This window comes from Neofelis nebulosa, chromosome 1 (genome assembly GCF_028018385.1).
Source record: "Neofelis nebulosa isolate mNeoNeb1 chromosome 1, mNeoNeb1.pri, whole genome shotgun sequence".
NCBI classification, from domain to species: domain Eukaryota; kingdom Metazoa; phylum Chordata; class Mammalia; order Carnivora; family Felidae; genus Neofelis; species Neofelis nebulosa.
The window spans coordinates 98,766,770-98,794,258 of NC_080782.1; the positions used below are offsets into that span (position 1 = coordinate 98,766,770).

The 27,489-nt window shown below is 40.0% G+C and overlaps 1 protein-coding gene across 7 annotated transcripts in view; it reads right to left on the bottom strand.

Moving 5' to 3' along the window:
- PDE8B (phosphodiesterase 8B) overlaps positions 1 to 27,489 on the bottom strand; it is a 275,841-nt gene that overhangs the window by 177,167 nt on the left and 71,185 nt on the right. For 2 of the 7 annotated variants that reach the window (XM_058729065.1, XM_058729064.1), the window contains exon 1: positions 20,161 to 20,184. The exons of the other annotated variants lie outside the window; for them this stretch is intronic. In XM_058729065.1, the coding sequence (XP_058585048.1) occupies positions 20,161 to 20,169 (9 nt within the window). In that variant the 5' untranslated portion in view covers positions 20,170 to 20,184. Of the gene's footprint in view, positions 1 to 20,160; positions 20,185 to 27,489 lie in introns of those variants that run through there. 7 annotated transcript variants of the gene reach the window in all.

The window sequence follows — 27,489 nt, forward strand, 5'->3', positions numbered from 1 at the left end:
AATCCTACAGTCTCTCATATGCTGTCATTCTCCTTTACTTCCTGATATTGGTTGCCCATCACTCAAGGGATTCAAGAAGAGGCAAGACAAAAGCAGGGCTTGGCCATTTACACGCAGTTATAGCGCATCTCCTTACATTTTATAGTGCCCTCTATTGGGAGTTTGGTCAATGTTCCCACAACGTCCTTACCTCAGGAATTCAATGCATAGTGATATTCCCCAGGGCTGATTTTATTCCTGAGCAAATGGGAGGGTTGAGCCTCCGCTCTACACTGGGAAGGGCACTGTTTTCAGGAGATTTTTCACTTCCTGTGTGACTCGGGAGCACACCTAACTCCGGTCTGGCTGGTGAGGAAGCCAGGCTAAGAACCCCGACAGCTGCCCCCAGAGAAAGCCTGAAGCCTGCCAGCCCTGCTACACACCTCAGACAGGAGCTGGATCTCTGGTTGGCCCTTCCTTCTGCCAGAGGAGTTCTCTGCATGGCCCAGTGGAGAGAACTCTCCTGGTCCCACATTTGGATGTGCAGCAAGGTTTAACATCAAGAGCCATCAACAATCTCTACCTTCTGTGCCCATGCCTCCTGGGGACCTCACCATGCAGGGTGACTAATTAGGATTGAGATTCAGAAGCTCCAGGACCCTTCGTCCAAAGACCATCATCATGTCCGCCCATCTCTTAGCAGGTGCTAGCACCAGTGCAAAGAACACAGAGTAGAGGCAGGGGTGAAGATTTAAGAGGGAACAGAGGAGGAAGTGAGACTCAGAAAGCACAAAGAGCAACGAAGGTGTTTAATAGTCAGTGGTAGTCACTCTCCTTTAGCCAAATCATCTCTCCTATCCCTATTGCCCAGCCGCCCTTGCAATGGTTTTGTTTTTTTCTTAACCTGGTAAACAAGGACAATCACTAAGCCAATTTGGCACGCAAACACACACTGTTCCATAAGGACGTCTCTTCAAGGAATCTGCTCACTGTTATGTGTTTCAGGAAACATTCTAATCTCAAAGTAAACAACTTCCCAATCCACCTGCAGACAATCCATTTACTCACTAAAGGCACTGCCCTCGCCTGAACTCTTCCTTCTGACTGCTCTTGTAAGCAATCTCTTTGTCTCACGTCATTTGTTTCAACGTCAAACAAGAAACCCTTTGGAAGTTGGGATGTGGCCCCACTTGTCTGGGGACTAGATCACTATGATGACTGATGAGGCCTGGTAAGAAACCTGATTATCATCTTGGTTAGGATCAAGAACGGGGAACCATGCAAGTTAGAGAGGGATGAGACTCAGGGCAGCGGCTTCAAAGTTGGGCAGGCACAATGAGGGATGTTCCAACTGCATCCGCCTCCAGAAGAAACTCATTCCACCACCCCTGCTGACATCTGCAGGGGCGGGGGGGGGGGGGGGAATTATGCTTATGGCAGCACCCCCCCCCCCACCAGCTCAGCTAAGGGAGGAACAGAGGGGAGGGAGCTGCAAACTCAAAAATGAGGCAATGCCCTCACTGCTATTCAATGTTTCCCTGCTATTTCTAACAATGGTGCTGAACCTCCATGAAGTGAGAATGATGGACAAGCACATCGGAATGCGAGAAAACGCACCAGATGGGCTTACAGGATATAGAATAAATCAAATACTATAATTAATTTTCAACAACACATGAGTATTTATATAGTGATGTTTTATTTTCTCATCAATATTTTGTAGTTATTATTAATGCTTACTAAACTTTCTTGTTCAGGAAGACTCTTTGGAGAGAAAACTAACAAAATGAGTACTACTAAGAGTACAAATTGCCCTTTCAAAATTTGTGAGTGAATATTACACTCTCTTTACCAGCACATTAAAAGGCTTCTACATTGGAGACCGCGAAATGATTTGTTTACATGAAATTCATTCACTAAATACAATCTTCCAGCATTTGATATTTTATTAATAATCTTCTCGAGATGCCCAATAAATCATTCTTTTCTAAGTTCAACATATTATGAATGCCTCGGATATAAAGAGAAACACATCCATACGCTTACCACATCCTATGAAAACATTACAGAGAGAGAAGCCTGAGCAAAGGCTGAGCTCTTCATTAAAGAATGGCTCAATGTTTGGAACAAAGACCTTGCAGATGACTTTGACAAGGTTTTCAAAACTCAACTTAACACTATGTAGTATTTATAATTTGTCAAGTGGAATTCTCCAGACACAGAGATCAACAGATCCAAGAAATAATAAGCCCTATGCTTTCCCGTAGAGGGCCGAAGGCAAGGTCTCACAAACTTGAACAACTATGAGGAGAGGAAGAGAGATAGTTCATTCTCATTTATGGTCTACAAAGTCATAGCCAACAACAAATTAATAAATACCAAACCATCGTGCCAAGAGAAATACAGGGCTAGGTTCCTGCAAGCCTCTCTTTACAACATTTTTGTCAACTGATCAATATATAACCTTATTTAATGTGTGTTTCTATTTAAAGACATCTTGTTGAGGGGCACCTGGATGGCTCAGTCAGCCCAACTCCTGATTTCAGCTCAGGTCACGATCCCAGGGTCTTGGGATCAAGCCCCACATCTTGCTCCACACTGAGCGTGAAGCCTGCTTGGCATCCTCCCTCCCTCCCTCCCTCTCTCTCTCTCTCTCTCTCTCTCCCTGCCCCCACCCCTGCCCCTCTCCCCTGCATGTACTCTCTAAAAAATGTTAGAAATTAAAAATGAATAAATAAAACACACTTCATTTAATATACTGTTGATTTATTAAGAGTGAACTCATGGCCACAAGAACTGTAACTCAAGCCTGAATAAAGCTTATCTAACATATTTTCTTCACAAGGCACGTCATAGCCTTCTTGCACTTAGGAACACAACACATGTGCACTTCAGCACTATGCTTGAGGGCTATTTTACATAGCGAAATCACCCATCAAAAGCACAAAAACGTGAAAATCCTGACGCTAAACAGACTGTGAGAAAAGGACGTCTGTTCATAGTGTGAGAGCTGAAACAAGAAGGCAGAGCATCACCCTGTTAAGCCGATGAGGACATACACGCTGGGTGATCTGAAGTTTTTGCTGCTCGGCCCATGTCCACAAATGACCACAAAAGCACTGTATTGATTTTGGGGTTACAAATACATTTTAGGGAAGAGGCAAAATCTCAAGTACACAGATAATGAGGACTGGCTGTGCTCTCTTCCACCTCAGGGACGACACTGCTCTGCGGCAGGATGCCCCTCCAAGGCCCACCCCACCAGGCAAGGGTGAGGTCCCCTTATTTCCTGAGCAGTCTGGTCAAAGCAGAGTTTGAGCTGAGCTCTCCAAAAGGCCTCAGGAGCAGGGCAACCCTGACTCCACTTTCACAGGATGTACTCTGACCTGCTCCCTAGAAAAGAAGGGGAAAAAAGCCTACTCCCTATCTATACATCTTCATCAAGGACAATTTGAATTATCTCAGAAGCGCTTGCAGTTTAAACTTCAGCCCATTTTCCCTGCAGGACATTCAATCTTGAGAGAAGTGCGTTTTTATCAAGCATTTTGCCTTTTCTAATTAAATTCTGGGAGAACACTCAATAGAGTTCTTCTCCTTACATATCCCTAGCACAAACAAATAAGAGGCGACCAGAGATGGTAGAGACCCCAGAGAAGGAAGGCATCTCTTCCAAGAGCCACTTGACTAAATCAGATCATGAGATTTTCAAGAGAGCTATCATTCTGGATAGAAAAGACAGTGATACTTTATGGGTAAAATTTTTTAAAAATTCAAAAATAGCCTTATAGTGTTTTTTTAAAAACCTGTAAGATTAGAACAATTAAAAATACAATTAAAAAACTGGAAGAAGAGCTGTAAATATATTAAAGACACTGGTGAATTAAGTTACTATGGTTCAACAAAACAAACCCCTCTGCCCTGAGCTATCTGTCAGCAAATGAGTAAAGGCAACATTTTCATATATAGCTTTCATCAGTAGATAAAGGCTAACCTGACAGATCATCTCATCTAGAAAGAATACCTTCTGTGGATATTCAAGTCCAGCCTGTATTTATTGGGCCAACACAACCACTATTATGATGTCTCGGTTTCTGGGCCAGCTGATGCTCAATAGGCATCACCCCGGCCAGCCCACAGGAGGACCACAAGCTACTGCCAGCCTGAGGAATCCACTGCCAGAGTGACAGGGAACAGGGCTAGGGGCCCCCACCCAAGGCATCTTGTAAGAACACTATCAGCTGGTCACTAAAAACGGAGTAAGTTGACAAAAATCTGCAAAACCTGAAGATCTAACAACCTGCATCAACAGCCAGGTGAGGCCCAGGAGAAGGATTCATTTCAATGTCAAAGAATGTCCCTGGTAACAAACTACAGTAAGAGTACTTAAAGGTCTGATTTGATTTCCTGTTACTGGAGCCCCTGGACAATTCTGGACAAAATGGCTTATAGTTGGTTCACCTGGGTAGAGTTGTTTCACCTATTAAACAGAGTCGATCTACCACTGTATCTTACTATTAACAACAACACAATTGGGGCGCCTAGGTGGCTCAGTCAGCTGAGCGTCCAACTTCAGGTCAGGTCATGATCTTGCAGTTCATGAATCTGAGCCCCACACTGGGCTCTGTGTTGACAGCTCAGAGCCTGGAGCCTGTTCAGGATTCTGTGTGTCCTTCTCTCTCCACCCCTCCCCAGCTCATGCTCTCTCTCTCAAAAATAAATACACATTAAAAAATTTTTTCTTTTAAAGAATAACATAATTGTATCCTGTAAAAATGATTTTAAGGGCCTTGATTCCTTTCAAAATAAATGTAGATTTGATCATTACAAACAGTAATAAGTACCCTGAGGACATTATGATAAACCTGGACATGTCCTTCTAGTTGAATATTTCCAGTTACTATTACTCCCTGGCACTCAACTCTGTTCCCCATAAATATCCCCCTACCTGCCTTTATTCTACTACTCTGAACAGGCCTCCATTCCCCAGAATTCTAGAATAATCCAACTCTCTAGTTAGCTTGGGATATTGACACTGGTTCATACCTGATATAATTAATAAGCACTCACTTTCACTCTCAAAACTATCCCCAGTGTAAGAAAAAATATATAATAACAAATGTTGCCAAAATGTGGAGATTCTGTAACCCTCATACACTTACTTGTATAAAAACTTATACAGCTGCTTTGCAAAGACAGTCTGGAACTTCCTCAGAAGGTTAAGCTTAGAAGTAAGCAATTCAAGGGCGCTTGGGTGGCTCAGTCGGTTAAGCATCTGACTTTGGCTCAGGTCATGATCTCACAGTCGGTGGGTTCGAGCCCTGCATCGGGCTCTGTGCTGACAGCTCAGAGCCTGGAGCTTGCTTCAAATTCTGTGTCTCCTCCTCTCTCTGCCCCTCCCATGCTCATGCCCTGTCTCTCTGTGTCTCTCAGTAACAAATAAATGTTAAAAAAATTTTTTTAAAAAGAACTAAGCAATTCACTCAGTAAGTCACCCAGGAATTCCACTTCTAGGTATACAAACAACAGAAATTAAAATACATGAATATCTAAGCTTGTGCATGAATGTTCATAACATTTTTCATAATAACTCAAAAGTAGAAACAATCCAAACTCCATCAACTGATGAAGGGATAAATTACATGGTATATCCATAAAATGGAATATAACAGTCATATAAAGGAATAAAGTTATCGAGATACACTGCAACATATATGCACCTTGAGAACATCATGGTAAGTCAAAGAAGCCAGTCACAAAAGGCCACATACTGTATGAGTCCATGTATATCAAGTATCCAGAACAGGTAAATTTATACAGACAGCAAGATTTCTGTTTCTCTGGGGCTGGGAGGTGGTGGTGAGAGGGAACATGGTGGTGATGGCTAATCCATATAAAATTGATGATAGTGATGGTTGCACAACTCTGGAAATTTACTAAACGCCACTGAATTGTACACATTAAAGGAGTGAATTGTACGGTAGGTAAATTAAATCTCAAAAAAGCTGTTATAAAAAGTAATAATGAAAGAGTCAAAATAATAACTCCCATCAGGAAATTAGTTATGTAGTCACTCTACACAGCACCAAATACCAGGTAATTACAGGGGACTTGGAAACCTTTAGCAATGACCTGGTAAAACCCACTCAACTTCAATAAGCCATGTGAATAAACTAATTATGGTATTTTCAAATCATCCTATTTTGATGGGTGGGGGACTGGAGCGGGATGATGAGTTCCTATAATTTAGTCTTTCCATGCAAAAGAACCAAATTTGTTTTCTATGAAAAATTACTTACCAGAATATTCAACAGCATTGCAGAGACCATGTATCAAAGCCGTTATACTAAAGAGGAAAAACCTTTATTCACTTAAATATGATCCAAGAAACAAAGGTTTTTATTTATAAATATGTTCCACTGAGACATAAGACTATATTAGCTCACTGCAAAATCAGCTTTTGAATAAAATTTCACATTGCTCTTAACTCACTTTATACAAAACATTTCCTATTCCCTGGACCAAAATGTATTCTGCCCTCAACTCTGAGGGCTTGTCTCCCTATTCTACTTGCCACTGATCACTCCAAAATTCCCTTTGATGGCCTCTGTATGACCCAGTGATCATTTTGCTTTGTTTTCTCCATTTTGATTCTATTTTGGTGAAAATTTCTAACACTGTCCACAAAACCCATGTGTTATAGTCAGTTCAACTGATTTCTATGAAGTGACAACCATGCCCATTTCAATTAGTCTCCAGGACAGCCATTAAAAATTACTATTATATCAAAAATAAAATGAGTGAAGTCTTCTGTTGAGGATTTTCTATCAAATGACAAGTAAAATAAAAAATGGATGACTACTAACCCTTGTGAAATCAGGTGAGAGTGTCTGAGTGGATAGAGAGGGTACTTAACTTCTAAACAAATAAAGTCCTTAAATCCTGTGATTCAACAAACAAATTTTGGCAAAGAAATCAAGGGCCTCCTTCAAGTCCACCCGGCCTCCTCTCAAGGACCGGTCCTGACAGGGACAGGATAGAATAAGTGCAGTAAAGACCAAAGTGGAAAACCAGAGGGCACAACTAATTTCTTATATGGAGTAATAAAAAGTAATACAAGGTGCCAAATTAAACATAATAAAAGAAGTGTATTTTGTGCACAAATAATGGATACAAACACGCATCATACGTACTTGGTAATAAGATATAAAGTATAGAAATCAATTTTTGTGTAAGGGGTATGTAAGCAACCTTGTTACTTTCTACTCTTATATAATCATGTGTTTTAAAAATGAACACCAGACCCACTTCAAAAGTCCGTGAGGGGAAGATGGCGGCGTAGGAGGACGCTGGGCTCACCGCGCATCCTGTTGATCACTTAGATTCCACCTACACCTGCCTAACTAACCCAGAAAAACACCAGAAACTAGCAAAACGGAGTCTCCGGGGCCAAGCGCAGACGAGAGTCCCATGGAAGAGGGTAGGAAGGGCGGAGAGGCGGTGCGTGCTCCACGGACTGGTGGGAGGGAGCCGGGGCAGAGGGGCAGCCTGCTGGCCAAGCAGAGCCCCCGAGTCTGGCTGGCAAAAGTGGAGGGGCCGGACGGACTGTGTTCCGACAGCAAGTGCGACTTAGCGTCTGGGAGGTCATAAGTTAACAGCTCTGCTCGGAAAGCGGGAAGGCTGGAGGACAAAGGGAGGGAGAGCTGCTGAGCCCCCGGACGGCAGAGCTCAGCTTGGCGGGGAACAAAGGCGCTCGCCAGCGCCATCTCCCCCACCCATCCCCCAGCCAGAATCCCAAAGGGAACCAGTTCCTGCCAGGGAACTTGCTCCCTCCGCGCAAACACCCAACGCGGTGCTTCTGTGGAGCCACCCCTCCGGAAGCGGGTCTGACTCCCTCCCGCTGCCACAGGGCCCCTCCTGAAGTGGATCACCTAGGGAGAAGCGAGCTAAGCCTGCCCCTCCTGCCCCCGTGCACCTTGCCTACCCACCCCAGCTAATACGCCAGATCCCCAGCACCACAAGCCTGGCAGTGTGCAAGTAGCCCAGACGGGCCACGCCACCCCACAGTGAATCCCGCCCCTAGGAGAGGGGAAGAGAAGGCACACACCAGTCTGACTGTGGCCCCAGCGGTGGGCTGGGGGCAGACATCGGGTCTGACTGCAGCTCTGCCCACCAACTCCAGTTATACACCACAGTACAGGGGAAGTGCCCTGCAGGTCCGCACCACTCCAGGGACTATCCAAAATGACCAAACAGAAGAATTCCCCTCAGAAGAATCTCCAGGAAATAACAACAGCTAATGAACTGATCAAAAAGGATTTAACAAATATAACAGAAAGTGAATTTAGAATAATAGTCATAAAATTAATCGCTGTGCTTGTAAACAGTATAGAGGACAGCAGAGAATCTCTTGCTACAGAGATTAAGGGACTAAGGAACAGTCAGGAGGAGCTGAAAAACGCTTTAAACGAAATGCAAAACAAAATGGAAACCACGAGGGCTCGGATTGAAGAGGCAGAGGAGAGAATAGGTGAACTAGAAGATAAAGTTATGGAAAAAGAGGAAGCTGAGAAAAAGATAAAAAAATCCAGGAGTCTGAGGGGAAAATTAGAGAACTAAGTGACACACTAAAAAGAAATAATATACGCATAATTGGTATCCCAGAGGAGGAAGAGAGAGGGAAAGGTGCTGAAGGGGTACTTGAAGAAATAATAGCTGAGAACTTCCCTGAACTGGGGAAGGAAAAAGGCATTGAAATCCAAGAGGCACAGAGAACTCCCTTCAGACGTAACTTGAATCGATCTTCTGAACGACTTATCATAGTCAAACTGGCAAAATACAAGGATAAAGAGAAAATTCTGAAAGCAGCAAGGGATAAACGTGCCCTAACTTATAAAAGGAGACGTATAAGACTCGTGACAGATCTCTCTTTTGAAACTTGGCAGGCCAGAAAGGATTGGCACGAGATCTTCAATGTACTGAACAGAAATAATATGCAGCCGAGAATCCTTTATCCAGCAAGTCTGTCATTTAGAATAGAAGGAGAGATAAAGGTCTTCCCAAACAAAAACTGAAGGAATTCGTCACCACTAAACCAGCCCCACAAGAGATCCTAAGGGGGATCCCGTGAGACAAAGTACCAGAGACATTGCTACAAGCATAAAACATACAGACATCACAATGACTCTAAACCCTTATCTTTCTATAATAACACTGAATGTAAATGGATTAAATGTGCCAACCAAAAGACACAGGCTATCAGAATGGATAAAAAAACAAGACCCATCTATTTGCTGTCTACAAGAAACTCATTTTAGATCTGAGGACACCTTTAGATTGAGAGTGAGGGGATGGAGAACTATTTATCATGCTACTGGAAGCCAAAAGAAAGCTGGAGTAGCCATACTTATATGAGACAAACTAGACTTTAAATTAAAGGCTATAACAAGAGATGAAGAAGGGCATTATATAATAATTACAGGGTCTATCCATCATAAAGAGGTAACAATTATAAATGTCTATGCACCGAATAACAGAGCCCCCAAATATATAAAACAATTACTCACAAACATAAGCAACCTTATTGATAAGAATGTGGTAATTGCAGGGGACTTTAACACTCCACTTACAGAAATGGATAGATCATCTAGACACACGGTCAATAAAGAAACAAGGGCCCTGAATGATACATTGGATCAGATGGACTTGACAGATATATTTAGAACTCTGCATCCCAAAGCATCAGAATATACTTTCTTCTCGAGTGCACATGGAACATTCTCCAAGATAGATCATATACTGGGTCACAAAACGGCCTTTCATAAGTATACAAGAATTGAAATTATACCATGCATACTTTCAGACCACAATGCCATGAAGCTTGAAATCAACCACAGGAAAAAGTCTGGAAAACCTCCAAAAGCATGGAGGTTAAAGAACACCCTACTAAAGAATGAGTGGGTCAACCAGGCAATTAGAGAAGAAATTAAAAAATATACGGAAACAAACGAAAATGAAAATACAACAATCCAAATGCTTTGGGACGCAGCGAAGGCAGTCCTGAGAGGAAAATACATTGCCATCCAGGCCTATCTCAAGAAACTAGAAAAATCCCAAATACAAAATCTAACAGCACACCTAAAGGAAATAGAAGCAGAACAGCAAAGGCAGCCTAAACCCAGCAGAAGAAGAGAAATAATAAAGATCAGAGCAGAAATAAACAATATAGAATCTAAAAAAACTGTAGAGCAGATCAACGAAACCAAGAGTTGGTTTTTTGAAAAAATAAACAAAATTGACAAACCTCTAGCCAGGCTTCTCAAAAAGAAAAGGGAGATGACCCAAATAGATAAAATCATGAATGAAAATGGAATTATTACAACCAATCCCTTAGAGATACAAACAATTATCAGGGAATACTATGAAAAATTATATGCCAACAAATTGGACAACCTGGAAGAAATGGACAAATTCCTAAACACCCACACTCTTCCAAAACTCAATCAGGAGGAAATAGAAAGCTTGAACAGACCCATAACCAGCGAAGAAATTGAATCGGTTATCAAAAATCTCCCAACAAATAAGAGTCCAGGACCAGATGGCTTCCCAGGGGAGTTCTACCAGACGTTTAAAGCAGAGATCATACCTATCCTTCTCAAGCTATTCCAAGAAATAGAAAGGGAAGGAAAACTTCCAGACTCATTCTATGAAGCCAGTATTACTTTGATTCCTAAACCAGACAGAGACCCAAAAAAAAGAGAACTACAGGCCAATATCCCTGATGAATATGGATGCAAAATTTCTCAATAAGATACTAGCAAATCGAATTCAACAGCATATAAAAAGAATTATTCACCATGATCAAGTGGGATTCATTCCTGGGATGCAGGGCTGGTTCAACATTCACAAATCAATCAACGTGATACATCACATTAATAAAAGAAAAGAGAAGAACCATATGATCCTGTCAATCGATGCACAAAAGGCCTTTGACAAAATCCAGCACCCTTTCTTAATAAAAACCCTCGAGAAAGTTGGGATAGAAGGAACACACTTAAAGATCATAAAAGCCATTTATGAAAAGCCCACAGCTAACATCATCCTCAATGGGGAAAAACTGAGAGCTTTTTCCCTGAGATCAGGAACACGACAGGGATGACCACTCTCACCGCTGTTGTTTAACATAGTGTTGGAAGTTCTAGAATCAGCAATCAGACAACAAAAGGAAATCAAAGGCATCCAAATTGGCAAAGATGAAGTCAAGCTTTCGCTTTTGGCAGCTGACATATTATACATGGAAAATCCGATAGACTCCACCAAAAGTCTGCTAGAACTGATACATGAATTCAGCAAAGTTGCAGGATACAAAATCAATGTACAGAAATCAGTTGCATTCTTATACACTAACAATGAAGCCACAGAAAGACAAATAAAGAAACTGATCCCATCCACAATTGCACCAAGAAGCATAAAATACCTAGGAATAAATCTAACCAAAGATGTAAAAGATCTGTATGCTGAAAACTATAGAAAGCTTATGAAGGTAATTGAAGAAGATTTAAAGAAATGGAAAGACATTCCCTGCTCATGGATTGGAAGAATAAATATTGTCAAAATGTCAATACTACCCAAAGCTATCTACACATTCAATGCAATCCCAATCAAAATTGCACCAGCATTCTTCTCGAAGCTAGAACAAGCAATCCTAAAATTCACATGGAAACACAAAAGGCCCTGAATAGCCAAAGTAATTTTGAAGAAGAAGACCAAAGCAGGAGGCATCACAATCCCAGACTTTAGTCTCTACTACAAAGCTGTAATCATCAAGACAGCATGGTATTGGCACAAAAACAGACACATAGACCAATGGAATAGAATAGAAACCCCAGAACTAGACCCACAAACATATGGCCAACTCATCTTTGACAAAGCAGGAAAGAACATCCAATGGAAAAAAGACAGTCTCTTTAACAAATGGTGCTGGGAAAACTGGACAGCAACATGCAGAAGGTTGAAACTAGACCACTTTCTCACACCATTCACAAAAATAAACTCAAAATGATAAAGGACCTGAATGTGAGACAGGAAACCATCAAAACCCTAGAGGAGAAAGCAGGCAAAGACCTCTCTGACCTCAGCCGTAGCAATCTCTTACTCAACACATCCCCAAAGGCAAGGGAATTAAAAGCAAAAATGAATTACTGGGACCTTATGAAGATAAAAAGCTTCTGCACAGCAAAGGAAACAACCAACAAAACTAAAAGGCAACCAACGGAATGGGAAAAGATATTTGCAAATGACATATCGGACAAAGGGCTAGTATCCAAAATCTATAAAGAGCTCACCAAACTCCACACCCGAAAAACGAATAACCCGGTGAAGAAATGGGCAGAAAACATGAACAGACACTTCTCTAAAGAAGACATCCGGATGGCAAACAGGCACATGAAAAGATGCTCAACGTCGCTCCTCATCAGGGAAATACAAATCAAAACCACACTCAGATATCACCTCACGCCAGTCAGAGTGGCCAAAATGAACAAATCAGGAGACTATAGATGCTGGCGAGGATGTGGAGAGACGGGAACCCTCTTGCACTGTTGGTGGGAATGCAAACTGGTGCAGCCGCTCTGGAAAACAGTGTGGAGGTTCCTCAGAAAATTAAAAATAGACCTACCCTATGACCCAGCAATAGCACTGCTAGGAATTTACCCAAGGGATACAGGAGTACTGATGCATAGGGGCACTTGTACCCCAATGTTTATAGCAGCACTCTCAACAATAGCCAAGTTATGGAAAGAGCCTAAATGTCCATCAACTGATGAATGGATAAAGAAATTGTGGTTTATATACACAATGGAGTACTACATGGCAATGAGAAAGAACAAAATATGGCCCTTTGTAGCAACGTGGATGGAACTGGAGAGTGTGATGCTAAGTGAAATAAGTCATACAGAGAAAGACAGATACCATATGGTATGGTTTCACTCTTATGTGGATCCTGAGAAACTTAACAGAAACCCATGGGGGAGGGGAAGGAAAAAAAAAAAAAAGAGGTTAGAGTGGGAGAGAGCCAAAGCATAAGAGACTCTTAAAAACTGAGAACAAACTGAGGGTTGATGGGGGGTGGGAGGGAGGGGAGGGTGGGTGATGGGTATTGAGGAGGGCACCTTTTGGGATGAGCACTGGGTGTTGTATGGAAACCAATTTGACAATAAATTTCATATACTGAAAAAATTAAAAAATAAAAATGAACACCAGCATGATGCCTCCAGCATAGATGAGTTCTTCAATATTTCAGTAGGGGTACAAAGTGACAGGCATACCTATTTTCCTCTCTCAGCTCAATTTTTGAAAAGTAATAGTGATTATGCTTAATAACCGCATAGGGGAGAATATGGAGAAACAAATCAATGACCATTTTAATTCTAAAGATACATGTTAAGAAACAGGCTCCACTGTTTCCCTTCACCTCCATGAGCACTTTGTTGTGTCTGTCCTATTTCTTTTCCTTTTCTGCCTTTTTTGCCTTTTTCTCACCAGATGTTTTCACTAGTCCCACTCCCATTTCCACATACAGGATTTCTTCATCTTAATCCATCATAATATAGATATGAAGTATACTGTTATGATTCATAAGGTGGGTAAAGGTGCATTTCCTGCTAGTATTTTTAATGCATACAGCATTCTGATAAAAAATGTTTTTCATGTATGAAAAATGCAGCCCAGCTTATTTTATCCTGAGCAAAGATGCAGAGAGGAAAAATGGAAAACACAAGAGTGTCAGTAAGCTGCAGAGGAATGCCCTCAAAAGTAACACAGGAATAAAAATTATTTCACTGTGAACACAAGATACTTCTCTGAATCCCTGCAGGGAAAATCCCCTTTGCTGCTGAAGGCAAAGTCAGGGAAAACTTCTAAAAGCTAGGTGCAAGGCACAGCCAAACATCTGGATTCAGAAGGACAGCAAGACGGTATTTGTTCCTCTTGCATATCCTTAGAAAGGGCATCCCTAGGATCTCTCGTGTATCTACTAGCATGTTACAGATCTAGCTGTGTAGAACACACCCACTGGCCAACACCCCGGGCAGCTCCCATGAAACAGAAAGTGTATCTGACAAGGAAGAAACAAAATGACATATAAATTATGCATAGAGCCTAATGTCTACCAACTGATGAATGGATAAAGAAGATGTGGTTTATATATACAATTGAATACTACCGGGCAATGAGAAAGAATGAAATCATGCCATTTGCAGCAATGTGGATGGAAATGGAGGGTACTATGTTAAATAAAGTAAGTCAGTCAGAGAAAGACAGATATCATGTTTTCACTCATATGTGGATCTTGAGAAACTTAACAGAAGACCATGGGGGAAGGGAAAGAGAAAAAAATAGTTTTAAACAGCGAAGGAGGCAAACCATCAAGAGACTCTTAAATAGAGAACAAAATGAAGGTTGATGGGTGGAGGGTAGAGGGGAAAATGGGTGATGGGCATTGAGGAGGGCCCTTATTGGAATAAGCAGTGGGTGTTTTAAGTAAGCAATGAACCACGAGAATCTACCCCAAAAACTAAGAGCACACATTAAACAGTTTATGTTAGCCAATTTTACAACAAGTTATATTTTTAAAAATGGCATAACTGAGAACAAAACACAGAGAAATAAGTGTGGTTCCCAGAGTCTTGCCCAACTGTTATCAGTCACTTAATTTCATGTTGGTTCCCAATACATCTAGATCTACGTTAAAGAGACATGTTTTACAACCACATCATGTCCAGCTCTCAAAAGGCCTTGGGCTTATACCAAGGTGCTAAGGGATTAGAGCTCCTTCATAGCGTCTTTCCTCCTCTTCATGGAGATGACACTCCTCGTCACAACATCTGTATGTATTGTACGGTGAGGTCCCTTCATGGGGATTACAGGCTGTGTTTATTACCTCCAAGGGAGAATTCTAACAGAATATCTTCTAATTTTTTTAAGCCATTATACTTTTTCTAAACTTTTAAAGATGCCAGGCCGTTTTTATTTTCGTACATTTAAAAGCAACAGAATACAACTATCTTGTATATAGTCTTAATCAGTGGTCTCTCCACAATCCCACAGAATTAGAGGGTGGTCTTGATCAGTATCTCCTAATGTATTTCTCCATCTACAGTCAGAATACAACAGTCATGGCCTTATTTTCTCATCACTTTTCTGATAAAGAAACAGGGTACTTTGGGAAAATGGGCCAACAATTTATTAAGAAGTAAGCCTTAGTGGAAATCATCAATAAAATGTCTGAAGATACACTTTTTATTATAAAATTAGTATTCAAATTGTATGAAACTGGTGTCTATGGATGTACTTAATATTTCCTAATTTATCAAGTCATTAAATTGTACATACAATTTTTCCAGAAGAATTTACATATATGGTGGCTAATTTTTAAATGTTACTTTTTAAAATGCCCCTTCCAGGAAGAAGCCTCTCCCTTTCCAAACCAGACTATAAACTGCTGAGCTGATGTCTAAGTAACACCTTTAATTCAGCAAGATCTTCTATTTCTACTGCCATATTAAAGTTTTCCAAAATAATCTTGAATGACCAAATTAGCTGGTCCTTTACATTTCATTAGTACAATTAGATGTAAATGACAGCTTTATACATATACTCACTTTTCCACACATAACAGGTGTTAAATGGCCACAAGCTGAAATAAGGGTCACTACACCATAGAGAATGACCTACAGAGGACTTGCCAGGATAGGGGTATGCACTGCCACCACTATTAGCTCATCTCCCACCTCCAGCCTATTTGAGAGAAGGCTGGAGATTTGCTGGCTGAATGAGGAATAATTTTTAAACAGTTGTTGGCTTGGTAGGAATTGCACTGGAGCCTCCCCACACTGCCTTCTTTTTAGAGCATGAAGGGGAGAGAACATTCTCCCTCCAAGGAGAGCAGCAGCAAAAGAACTCCCTTAAGACAGGGGAGGGACAGAAAGGAATCTGGCACCTCCCTTCCACCAGAATTATTGCTGAGCTACAAAAGGAAATGCACAGGCTCCATATGCTATCACCAGAAAAGCTGTGGAGAGGCAGGGTCCTATATGATAGAGACAAGGGCTGCCTAGAGCTGTACTCAATGGAAGAGGTCAAGAGGATAGTGGGAGAAGGCTACACTTCCAGAGTTTTGTGGGGCAACGATGTGTTATCTGTCCTGTGGGGCAAGTGGACAATGAGTACCTTGAAGGGAACCTATCCAAGAAGGCTACCTGCCCCTGGAGCGTGGTGGTGCCAGCAGAAAGATGCTGGAGCTGTATCCCTAGGAGTAGGATCCAAGAGGGAAGGGCATGATAAAAGGTCAGGTGGAGAGTACATTCCCCAAGGCAAAAAAAAAACAGGAAAAGGTGTGTGTTGGGGGGGGGGGGGTGGGGGGTGAACAGAGGTTAAGACAAAAAAAACCACCAGTATTTATTGCAATATATTTTGAAGTCCTATTACTATATGCATATTATAGTATTATATAGTCTTGATTCATTGACTCATTTTTGGAATGGACTTACTTTGGAATGATATTTATCACTGCTCATATTCTCAGATCCAAAATTAATTTTGTTTGACATTACTATATTCACTTCAGCTTTCTTTTGATTACTATTAGCATGGTGTATCTTTTTCTATCATTTGACTTCTAACCTGTGTCTTTATATTTAAGGTGGGTGACTTGTTGACAGCATCCAGTTTTCTATATTCTCTTCTTCTATCCAATCTGATAATCTCTGCCTTTTGAGGTTTTTAGACCACTTACATTTAATATAATTATTGATATGGTTAGGTTTACATGTATCAACTTACTCTTTTTCACTTATCTCCTCTGCCCTTGGTTGTCATTTTCCCTCTTTTTCTGCCTTGTTTTGGATTTACCAGATATTTTAAAACTATTTAATCAATTTAATTTTCTGTGTTGTTTTATTAGATGTATCTTTCTTGGAGGAGAGGGTTGTTTTAACTTAGCATATTCTATGTTCACTATCATTCAGTTCACTTTTACTACTCTGGCAACTGGAAAAACGCCTCCAGTCTACTTGAGGTTCAATAATTTGTTGCAGAATAAATTAATAACACAGCTAAGCAAAGTCCAATTAAACAAAATGCTCAACACATGGAATATTCTTGGGGTGCCTGGGTGGCTCAGTCATTGAATGTCTGATTCTTGAATCTGTCTCGGGTCATGATCTCACAGTTCATGGGATCAAGCCCTGCATAGGGCTCTGCACTAACAAAACAGAGTCTGCTTGAGATTCTCTTTCTCCCACTCTCTCTCAAAACAAATAAATATACTTAAAAAAATGGAATATTCTTACTAACCAAATTTCTAATCAAATGAGGGTTGTTGAGAAAACTATATGCTGGTGTTTTTTGTTTGATTTTTTTTTTTCTAAAATGTGATAGTTGGCACTCAGGCCTTACAAATTTGCTGTACTGGAAATAATTTTGCAGTACCTTATTCTCATCATTCTTAACATCAGTGATACTCATGTCTGAACACAGGGATGGAAGAGAAGATACAGAATGGAATATATCTGTACAGAGCTCAGGATATACCCTAGAAGTTAAATATTTCATTTCTATTTGTTTGAAAAAAACTGTAACGTTATGTTTTCTCTGTAATCTGACCTTGTCCGTAATTCAAAGAAGGGGAAAAATTCTTCTAGTTGCTGAAGACTAAAGGAGGATATTTTCTGCATGGTTCAACAGAGTAAAAGCAAAAAGTCATTTCTATGCCAGACTCACAGAAACTACTATAGAATTTTAAAACTGAAATTAAATCAAATGGGATTACAATAAAAATAATAATGTACTAGTAAACACTGAATGCCTAATAAAATTGCCTACACATTTAAATGTAGTCAGAACATGATAAATAGACCAAATAGTGCATTAGAACAGCTCCCAGCTCCCACAAGGGTTACACTTCTTTTGTGGTACATAAAAATATGACCCCATCATTGCTTTCACATGTTATTTCCAGTTCACAATCCTCTAGGGCAAAAACTATCCTGAAGATGTGAAAATAAATTTGTTACTGTAAATAATAATTAAATAATAATAAATGTCAAATAATTATAAATAAACATTCCTAAAGAGATAAAGGATACTCATGAATTTAAATTACACCTTGTCTGAAGCAAAGCTTTTAAATAATGATTAATAACAAATACAGATCACATTTTAAATCTGTAAATCCTTGTTATAAAAAGAAACCTCTATAAACTGAAAAAGTTCAAGTAATCAGCTGAACTACATTTCTCTGTAAACCACAGCAGTGATAAACATCCATTAGCCAGTGAGTATTCTCATGCAACTTCTAGAAGATGGCATAAAGGGTTACCAAACAGGGTCCTTGAATGTTGGTTTCTTTGAAGTTTATTTCACCTTCATGATTGACTCTGTTAACGGGACTATACGCAGTACTTGCACTATAATATTTACTTTATAATCAACATTGGGCCTGTGATGTGTATGTGAAGGGGTGTATATGTGCATATGTACATACATACATATATACACATAATATACAGGAGCATAGTCCTTCACATGCGAATGGGGATATAGAAATCCACTAAACTCCTGATCAAACATATGTCAGGTAGCAAGCCAATCTATACTATAAACACCCATATCACCTATTCCTTCCCAGCATAGTAAGGCAAAAGAATAAAGTAAATGCCCAAATTAGAAATCAGTAAGGAGGTCTAGAAAACATGGGGCAGCTGAGGCTTAAAAGACTTTGTTATCTGTGATACACAGTATAATGGGGTTAATACTTGGCCTCCCAAGAAAGCCAAGAAGGCAGAAGATGTGCACGACCACATGCATGGATGTGCACACAGGTATGTGTTCTGCACAGAGGTGCTACATCTCTCAGCTTACTGTGAAAGGCCCTATGGATGGAAGTCCCACCATCCCACTGGATCTGAAGAACTGAAACATTCTTAATCCTTACAGGCTGGAAAACGCTGGTCCACTGCCACCTGCTGCATGTCAAAGTTGGGGAATTAAGACCTTCCTCAATCACCAATGGAACAGGTACAGTTTCGCCCCTAGCAAGGACTGCCAGGTCCTCTATCCCCTCCCATCATGACATTGCCTGAGAGGTTCCAGAGCCTCAATGTGTTGGTGGTGAGGGCATACAACCTAGGAACAGGCAAAGAAAACCTACAACCTCTAAAAGGGACCTGGTCCCTGGAGGTAGGGGGATACAAACTAAAATGAGACTTCACCAACAAAAGAGACAAAAACAAACAAACAAACAAACAAAGATAAATTAATGGACACAGAAATGCAAATCCTGAAGGTGATCTAATTAGGACAGAAAAAATATCTTCTGAAATGACAAAGATTTGGGAAAAATTTTTTTAAACGCATAACCTACCTGAAGGAGAACAAAATAAGTGGTCTGGAACAGGACTTAGTAAACTTTTTGTAAAGATCAAATTAGTAAATATTTTTGACTTTGTGGGCCATATCTTCTGTTGAAACTGCCCAACTTTGCCACTGTGGCATGAAAGAAGCCATAGATAATACATATATAAAATGTGTTTGGCTGTGTTCCAATGAAACTTTATTTATAGAAACAGGCAGCAGCATGGATTTGGCAAGCAATATCAAGCCTGTAGATCCCTGGTCTAGAAGGTCAAATAAAAAAATCTATCCCAACACAGAAGAAAAGAAATAGATCTAGAATATTTAAAATGCAAAATCAGTAACTCTAGAGGGAAAAAAGGTCCAGATGAAAAACACATTAACTGAAGAACAAACACAAGAAAACTTTCCTTGGAAATCCTTAAACCTTCTGGGGGCCTGGGGGGCTCAGAGCCCCACCTCAGGCTTGTTGCTGTCAGCACAGAGCCCACTTTGGATTCTCTGTTCCTCTCTCTCTCTGTTCTCTCCCATTTGCATGGTCTCTCTCTCAAAAATAAGCATTAAAAAAAAAAAAAGCATTGGACCTTCAGGCTTAACCAGGCATACCCTGCTGAAATGTCTGAAATACCAGAATAAAGTTAAAATTTTATTAAAAAAGGAAAGGTTACCTAGAAAAGAGAGAAAATTAGTGTCAGATTTTTCATGAACATCAACACTGAAAGCTATCAAATGGAGGAACAATTTTTAACAAAGTGATGATACAAGAAACTGTACCTGTTCCATTGATGGTCTGTCTCTACACTAACATTAACCTGTAAGAAACAGAAAACCAATTTCATACATGATGGCAAAAACAGGTATAAAACCCAGAAGGGAAACAGATAAATATTTTTAATTACATATGTTTAAATTAATATTGAAACTTAGATTAATATATAAAATTCTGATCCAAAAATCAAAAAGGTTTTTAGAGTAATTGGAAGCAATTTTTTTTAAGTTCATATGAAAGAGTATATTAGAATTGATAAGAAAATTTTGTAAAATAAAGAAGAAATAAAATGACAAATGTTCTTCACCAAATACAGTATTATAAAACCATTACATTTTAAACATTATGTCATTGGCAAGGGAATATACAAATGCATTAGCAGAATAAAACGGAGAATCTAAAAATAGATCCAAATGTATGTTGAAACACAGTAAGTGATGAAAAATGGAAATGAAGGCATTTTTCAAAAATGGTAGTGGCTATAATAATTAACTATCTGAAAGGAAACAAAAATTATGTGAGATAAAATATACAGAGTTCAAGTGGATTCCAACAATTTTTTAATTGTAAGAAACTTAGCGGAATGTGTTATAACCTCAGCATTAGAGAGACTTTCTCAAGCAAGTCACAAAATACTAAACCAGAAAGAAAACATTTAACTTTAATAACTTTATGGCAAAGACATCAAGTCAAATGACAAACAGTAACTGAGGAAAAATCTTGCCAGACAGATGAAACAGTAGGCCCAAAACTCTTTCAAAACGGAGAGGAAAGGGGTGCCTGGGTGGCTCAGTTGGTTGAGCTTCTGACTTCGGCTCAGGTCATGATCTCACCGTCTTTGAGTTTGAGCCCCATGTCTGACTCTGTGCTGACAGCTCAGAGCTTGGAGCCTGCTTTGGATTCTGTCTCCCTCTCTCTCTGACCCTCCCCGGTTCATGCTCTGTCTCTCTCTGTCTCAGAAATAAATAAACATTTAAAAAAAAAAAAAAAAACGGAGAGGAGGAAGACAGGTATTTCAACAGAAAAAATATACAGGGGATGAATAAGAAATCCAGAGATAAGGAAACGCTAGTGGATAATACATGAGAAGATACTTATTTGCTGTCTTGTTTATAGCACTAAAAAACTGGCAACAACTTAAACATTCATGTGATGAAACTAGCAAATGAATTATGGCAAATCTATATGATGAATATAGAATATTATATATTATTAAAAAGAATGAGTTGGATCCATATGTATTGAAAATAGAGGGACTTTCAGGTATCAAGATTTTAGCATTTTTGCAATTCCTCAAAAAACTCCACAAGGTACCAAGTGAGAGAGTGTGCGTGTGCATGTGTGTGTGCATATTATACAATCATGACTAAAAGGTTGGGACAATCACACATATACATCCACTGTGAACAATGGTTACTCTGGAAGAAGGGGAAACAGAATGTTGACTTTTACTCTGCACACATTTATGTTGTTTGTTTTGCTGCAAAAAGTATTAACTGCTTTTATAACTTGAAAAAAAATTCAACAAAGCAAATTTTAAAAAATCAGGAGCTTCTGGTTTCCCAGGAGATAATGACAGTTGACTAAGTGACAGTTGAATCTCTCCCAAAACCATAGAGATCAACCAAGAGAACAAGTGAAATCACCCATAACTCATGTCTAGAGCCAAGGCTCAAAAAACAATTGGCGGGCCCAGCACAAAACGAAAATGAGGGGCCCCAGCCAGGGCAGAGATATCAATCTCCCCTCCCCAGGGGCCTATCACTGCCAACAAGCCCGGACTGGCAACCTGCCAGGAATTCCAACTTCTGTGCTAGGATACACTGTGCACCTGGATCAATGGGAGATAAAAGGCCCCCCTCTGAGTCACCTGCTGAATGCACTGTGACAGTGACAAACGGGGACAAGGACAGCCGCTGCTTTGCCGATCCCAACCCCTCCTGCACACACTTCTCTGGTGGGTCTGGAGGAATGGACAGAGCACAGGCCTCACTGGGCCACCCCAGCCAGAGAGAGGCAGTGATCACAGACTAGGGACAAGAACAGGTGGCTGACCCGATCCAGGAGAGGTAGAGAGCGAAAGAGGAGGTAGAACCCAAGTGGGAGGCTTTAGGGCCCTGATACATGTCCACTGTGCCATCAAATTTCACTTACAAAACACAAACAGTGATGATAGAGCGTTCAACTCCAAGTGTGAGGCCCTTCTGAGAACTGGGCCCTGTCGAAGTGCATGGTAGCTTGCCCAGGAAACCGGCCTGCCTAGAGCATAGACAGGGATGGAGCACACTAGAAATTTCAATAAATGCACAGGGAGGTAACAAACATCTGAGATGATCAGAAACCTGGCTAGAGAAGAGGGTCAGGTGGCAGGTTGGGATGGCAGAGCAGACCAAAATCACCTCCAGAAAGAGCTTCCCACCCTGAATGTGGAAACACTGAAAACAAGCCTGATGATTCTACTTCCAGGAATACAGGAAGCTGGAGGGTCGCAGCCCCCCGATGCCTGATGGTTAAGGGGAAAAAAGAAGGACACAATCGAAATTAAGGGCCCTTTGGAAAGAAAAGCGATTCACAAAATCGTAAGACACATCAACCCTCCTTTTCTCTCCCCAATAGGCCCTATTTATGAAAGAAGCTACACTTCCCTCTACACAAACTAAGAAACCTAGTGGGCTCTCACCTCTGCGGGCAGAGAATCACCAGTTACTGCTAGACTAGCTAGGAAAACAGAAGACATTTCAAGATGAACAGAAAATGGCAGACACGAAAGAAATCAGTCAACCTTGAAGGACTAATAGTGAGAAAAAGAAAATTAATTCCAATTAAGCTTCTTTTCATTTCAAGTCACAATGAATGTTCCAACCATTATTCAACTGTATTTCAGAAGTAGCATCTTGGTAGAAAAGAAAAACAAAGAACCCAAAAAACAAAGACTGGAATATCAGCCCCTTTCTGAGAAAGGCAGAAGGAAATGAAGTGGGTGCGTCATTCCACACCTGGCGTTGAGGGTTTGGGGTAACAATACAATGACTGCAAAAAAGAGGCGGTGAAAAAAACCATTAGAGATGGAAATCTTGAAAGACAGCACCAACCTATCATTCTCCAGGGCAATGATTTCAAATTTTTTTTAGCGACTCAATTTTCTACACCGAAAAGCATTTATTCAAACAGTTCGCGGAGATCTTTCCTACCTACTTTTGAGACTGTTTTTCACTGTGGTTCTTTTCTGAGCACAATTCATATCTACTTTAAAATTAAGAGATTCACAATGTCCAAGGTATCTCTCGATCTCTGAAGAATTAACACTTAAAAAGTTCTTTGGAGGAGTCCCAGTGTATGTAATCCAGTTGCTAAGCAACAGCAATCTTTTGGAACGGTGACCCAAACGGATCTGAAAGGTATATGCAAAATTTTCCAAGGGAAGATACAATCATAAAGATCATGCTCTTTATTGATTCCACACAATTTCCAATGCCTTATTTCTATTTAGTAACCTTTTAGGCCCCATTAATGAGGACAAAATGAAAGCACACTTCATATCGATAGTAACAGAAACACCTAAAATATAAAATACTCCAACGTCCTTTTAGTCTATTCTACACTCATACTAAATCCATCCACTTAGGAGTTATTTATGTATCAACTAAGAGAGAAAATACTTTATTATTGTATAGTGCATTTGTGACCAATGGTATCACCTAAGATTGCCTTTCTCTAAGATTCGATTTCAAGTTTCACCTCAGGGCTGTACAACTAAAACTTCAGGTACAGGTTCCCCTTGGTGTCTGGAAGTGGAGCATTTCTATAAAACCTTTAGTAAGCAGCAATGGCATAAAGAAGCAATTACCACTCATTTCTATTGAAAAAAATTTTAGTATCTCCAGACCTCAAAAATACCCTCTCTTGGGCTTTTCTGATACCTTAGGACACATCTTGCTAGCAGATGCACAAAAGAAATCACAAAAAACACAGATGCTCACAGACGCAGTTCAAAGCCATGGTGGCTGGATGCTGAGATGCTGACTGTAGCTCCCAGGAAGGAGCTTGGTGACACCTCTCTCACAGCTCGAGGTGCGCCCTGCCTCTCTAAGGGCTGGCTGCAAAACAAACACTGAATGCTATTTTTGCTTTTCACCTTGTTTCATACAAGTGAAAATCCTTTTCGGATTTCTTTTGTTTGTCAAAACCAGGTACTAACATAGGTCTTTCATTAAAGTGAAGTGGCACACGGCAAACTTCTGAAAAAGAGGAGTACCTGCCTGGATCCTAAGCTTTTACTCCAAAACTTGTGTTCCAGTTTTCTAGGCTGCCTTTGGAGAACAATGTCAAATAACGAATGGTGAAAGGTAACAATATTCATTGTAAGTTGTTTTCATGCCAATGAAATTCCAAATGAATAAAATACCTACATGGGGCAATTTTCTATTTCTTTTTCTCTAAGGTTTCTCTAAGAAGCAGAATAAAAATGTTAATATTTTGAACAGCTTTTACCAATCATTTTGAAGGCCAATGCTTCAGAGATAGCAATTTGGGATCTAAGGATGTAAAGAGGGAAAACTGCTAAAAAAAAAAAAAAAAAAAAAAAGAATACACATTAGTAACACGAAAAGGCACTTCTTATAGTCAACTATTTTTCTCTGCAACCTCACACGCAATAACGATTATGTGTCTCCAGGTAAAGAACACATTTTCAAACACTACCTGAGTATTGCAATGACGTATCCTTTAAAATACATACCCAGGCAAAAAAAATAATAAAATGAAAAAAAATACATACCCGTTCAAACTAACATTGCAACATACTTGGAACATTATTTTCTTCATAATTGTTGTGAGGCAATATATTCATATATGAAAATACAAATTGCCTTCCGAAGAGTGCCTGATGTTGCCCAGAAACAAGTGGGATTGGCTTCTGCTCCTTGTACACTAACGTTCTTGCTACTTTTTTACTGAGGTACATTCATAGGCAAGAAATCAGTTCTTTCACATACATGGCATTTGCTCTCCAAAAATATAAGGCTTTACAATAGGATGCGATGTCATGGTGGAGAGACTAAACTGATAAAATACAAAGTGGAAAGGCTGAAATGGGAATTATCTACCCAAACTCGGTAACAGAAAAATTTATGGAAATATCGATCAGATATATTTTTTTCCAAAGCACCAGTTATCAACCATTCAAAAAACTTCTCGTACCTCGAAGCCTCTCTCTGCCAGTTGGAAAGTACAGGTAGCAATAACCTCCCTTCCAGAGTATCAACACCTTTCTACTCATTCCAAGAAGAGGAAATGGGCAGATACAAAATTATCTTCCTAAACAAACACAATTAACAGGGCCACCAATCTTGCTGCATCCAAGTCAGAACAGGAACTTAATTGCACCTCCAATCATGGGACACTGGGAAAATTAGGACCAATTCCCAATAAGGACACGGAAAAATACTGAATAAGGTATCTTAAAGCATTCTCTCAAAGGCTTCAAAGAAGTATCAATATAGCGAGGAATTACCAGGTCAAATTCTAGATCAGAACCCAGTTGGGTAAATGTACTATCCAGGATTATTTCCTAATTTGAAAGAAAGAGTTGTGAAACTGAGCTCCTTGTTTTAAAAGAGTCAAAGGGGAAAAGGAAACTAAAGCGAAAGCTGGAGGCCACAAAGGTGGAGAATGTGGGGAACCACCCGAGGATTCATCTGTGGCCCTAAAGGGGAAAAGAGTGAGCTGAAGTGAACCAGTCACTGGGCACACTCAAAGCATGCTTGCACCAGCTAGGTCATCCAGGGAACCTGCAGCCTTGAACTCAGGTTAAGCCAGTTAGTGCAACCACCGAACCTTGGTGGAAGCAAAGAAAAAGATAACCAGGCACATGTGACAATATAAATGAAAGCCAAAAGAAACAACAGAAAGAGAGCCAGCCTTCACATTCTCAGATTATCAGATGCAGACTATAACACAACTATACTTACAACATTCAAAGATACTGAAACCAAAAAGCCTGAAGTTTTCAGAAGAGAAGTGAAAATCGCATGTTAAAAAATGATTTGGTAGACTTGAAAAGAACCAAATAAAACTTCTAGAACTAAAAAGTAATAATCCAAAATAAATCAATGGAAAGATTTAACAGCAAATAAGCTACAGTTGAAATGAGAATTAGTAAACCTTATGATATCAGAAAAACTATCCAGAATGTATCACACAAAGACAAAATGGAAGAGAGAGCAAGAAACACGTGATAGAGACGTGAGAAGGTCTAAGATGTATTTACTTGGAGTTTAAGGACAAGAGTCAGAAAATGAGGGAGAAGCATTGTGTGAAGCAGTCATAGCTGAGGATATTTTAGGACCCATCAAAGACACCCATCCATGGACTTAGAAGGACTAACAACTCCCAAGCAGTCTAAATTAGAAGAAATCCCCACCTACACACATTGCAGTGACACCGTGGAAAATCAAAGACCAAAAAAAAAAAATCTTAAGAGCAGCCAGAGGAAAAAATACAGATGACCTTCAAATGAATCACCCTCAGAATAGATACTTCTCAGCAGCAATGAGGGAAGCCAGAAGACCGTGGAGTGGTATCTTCAATGTGCTGAAAGAAAATAACCACCAAACTAAAATTCCATATGCAGTGAAAATATGCTTCAAGAATGACAGGGCAATAAGGATATTTTTAAACAAAAATAGAGTTTGCCAGAGAGGTCCCACACCAAAAGGAATAGGGGTGCTCTTCCAGCAGAAGAAAAATGGTCCCAGGAGGAAGGAATACAAGAAATAACAAACAAAAACGGACACACGGGGTCAACCCGAATAACGCTGACTGCAGAATGCTATAATGTATCATGAGGTTTAACACGTACATGGAAACAACATACAAGACAACAGCAGGTAAGTCAAAGGGAGATAAACCTGCTGTGTTCTTGGAGGCAGAGTGGTGCTGAGTCACTTTGGACTTTGGTAAGTTAGAGGTGCATTCTCTATTTTCTCCAGTGACCAAGAAGAGACAAGAAACACACTAGTGGGAGGGGGAAATCAAATGATTTAAAAAAAAAAAAAAAAACCACACAACAAAAACGCAATCCATCTAAAAGAAGGCAAGAAAGGAGGGAAACAAAACAGATGGGACAAACAAAATAAAAAAAAAAAGTGGTAGATTTAAACCCAAATATATCAGTGACTACATTAAAATATAAATAGAATAAAAAAAAACTGGTATGGGATCAGAGCGCTTTAGAATTAATAGGAGCTTTAAAGCTATTCTGAATTCCAAATTTCACCTCTCTCTGCTGTTTAACCCTACTGCTGTTAGGATAACATCTAAATTCTAAATTCTTT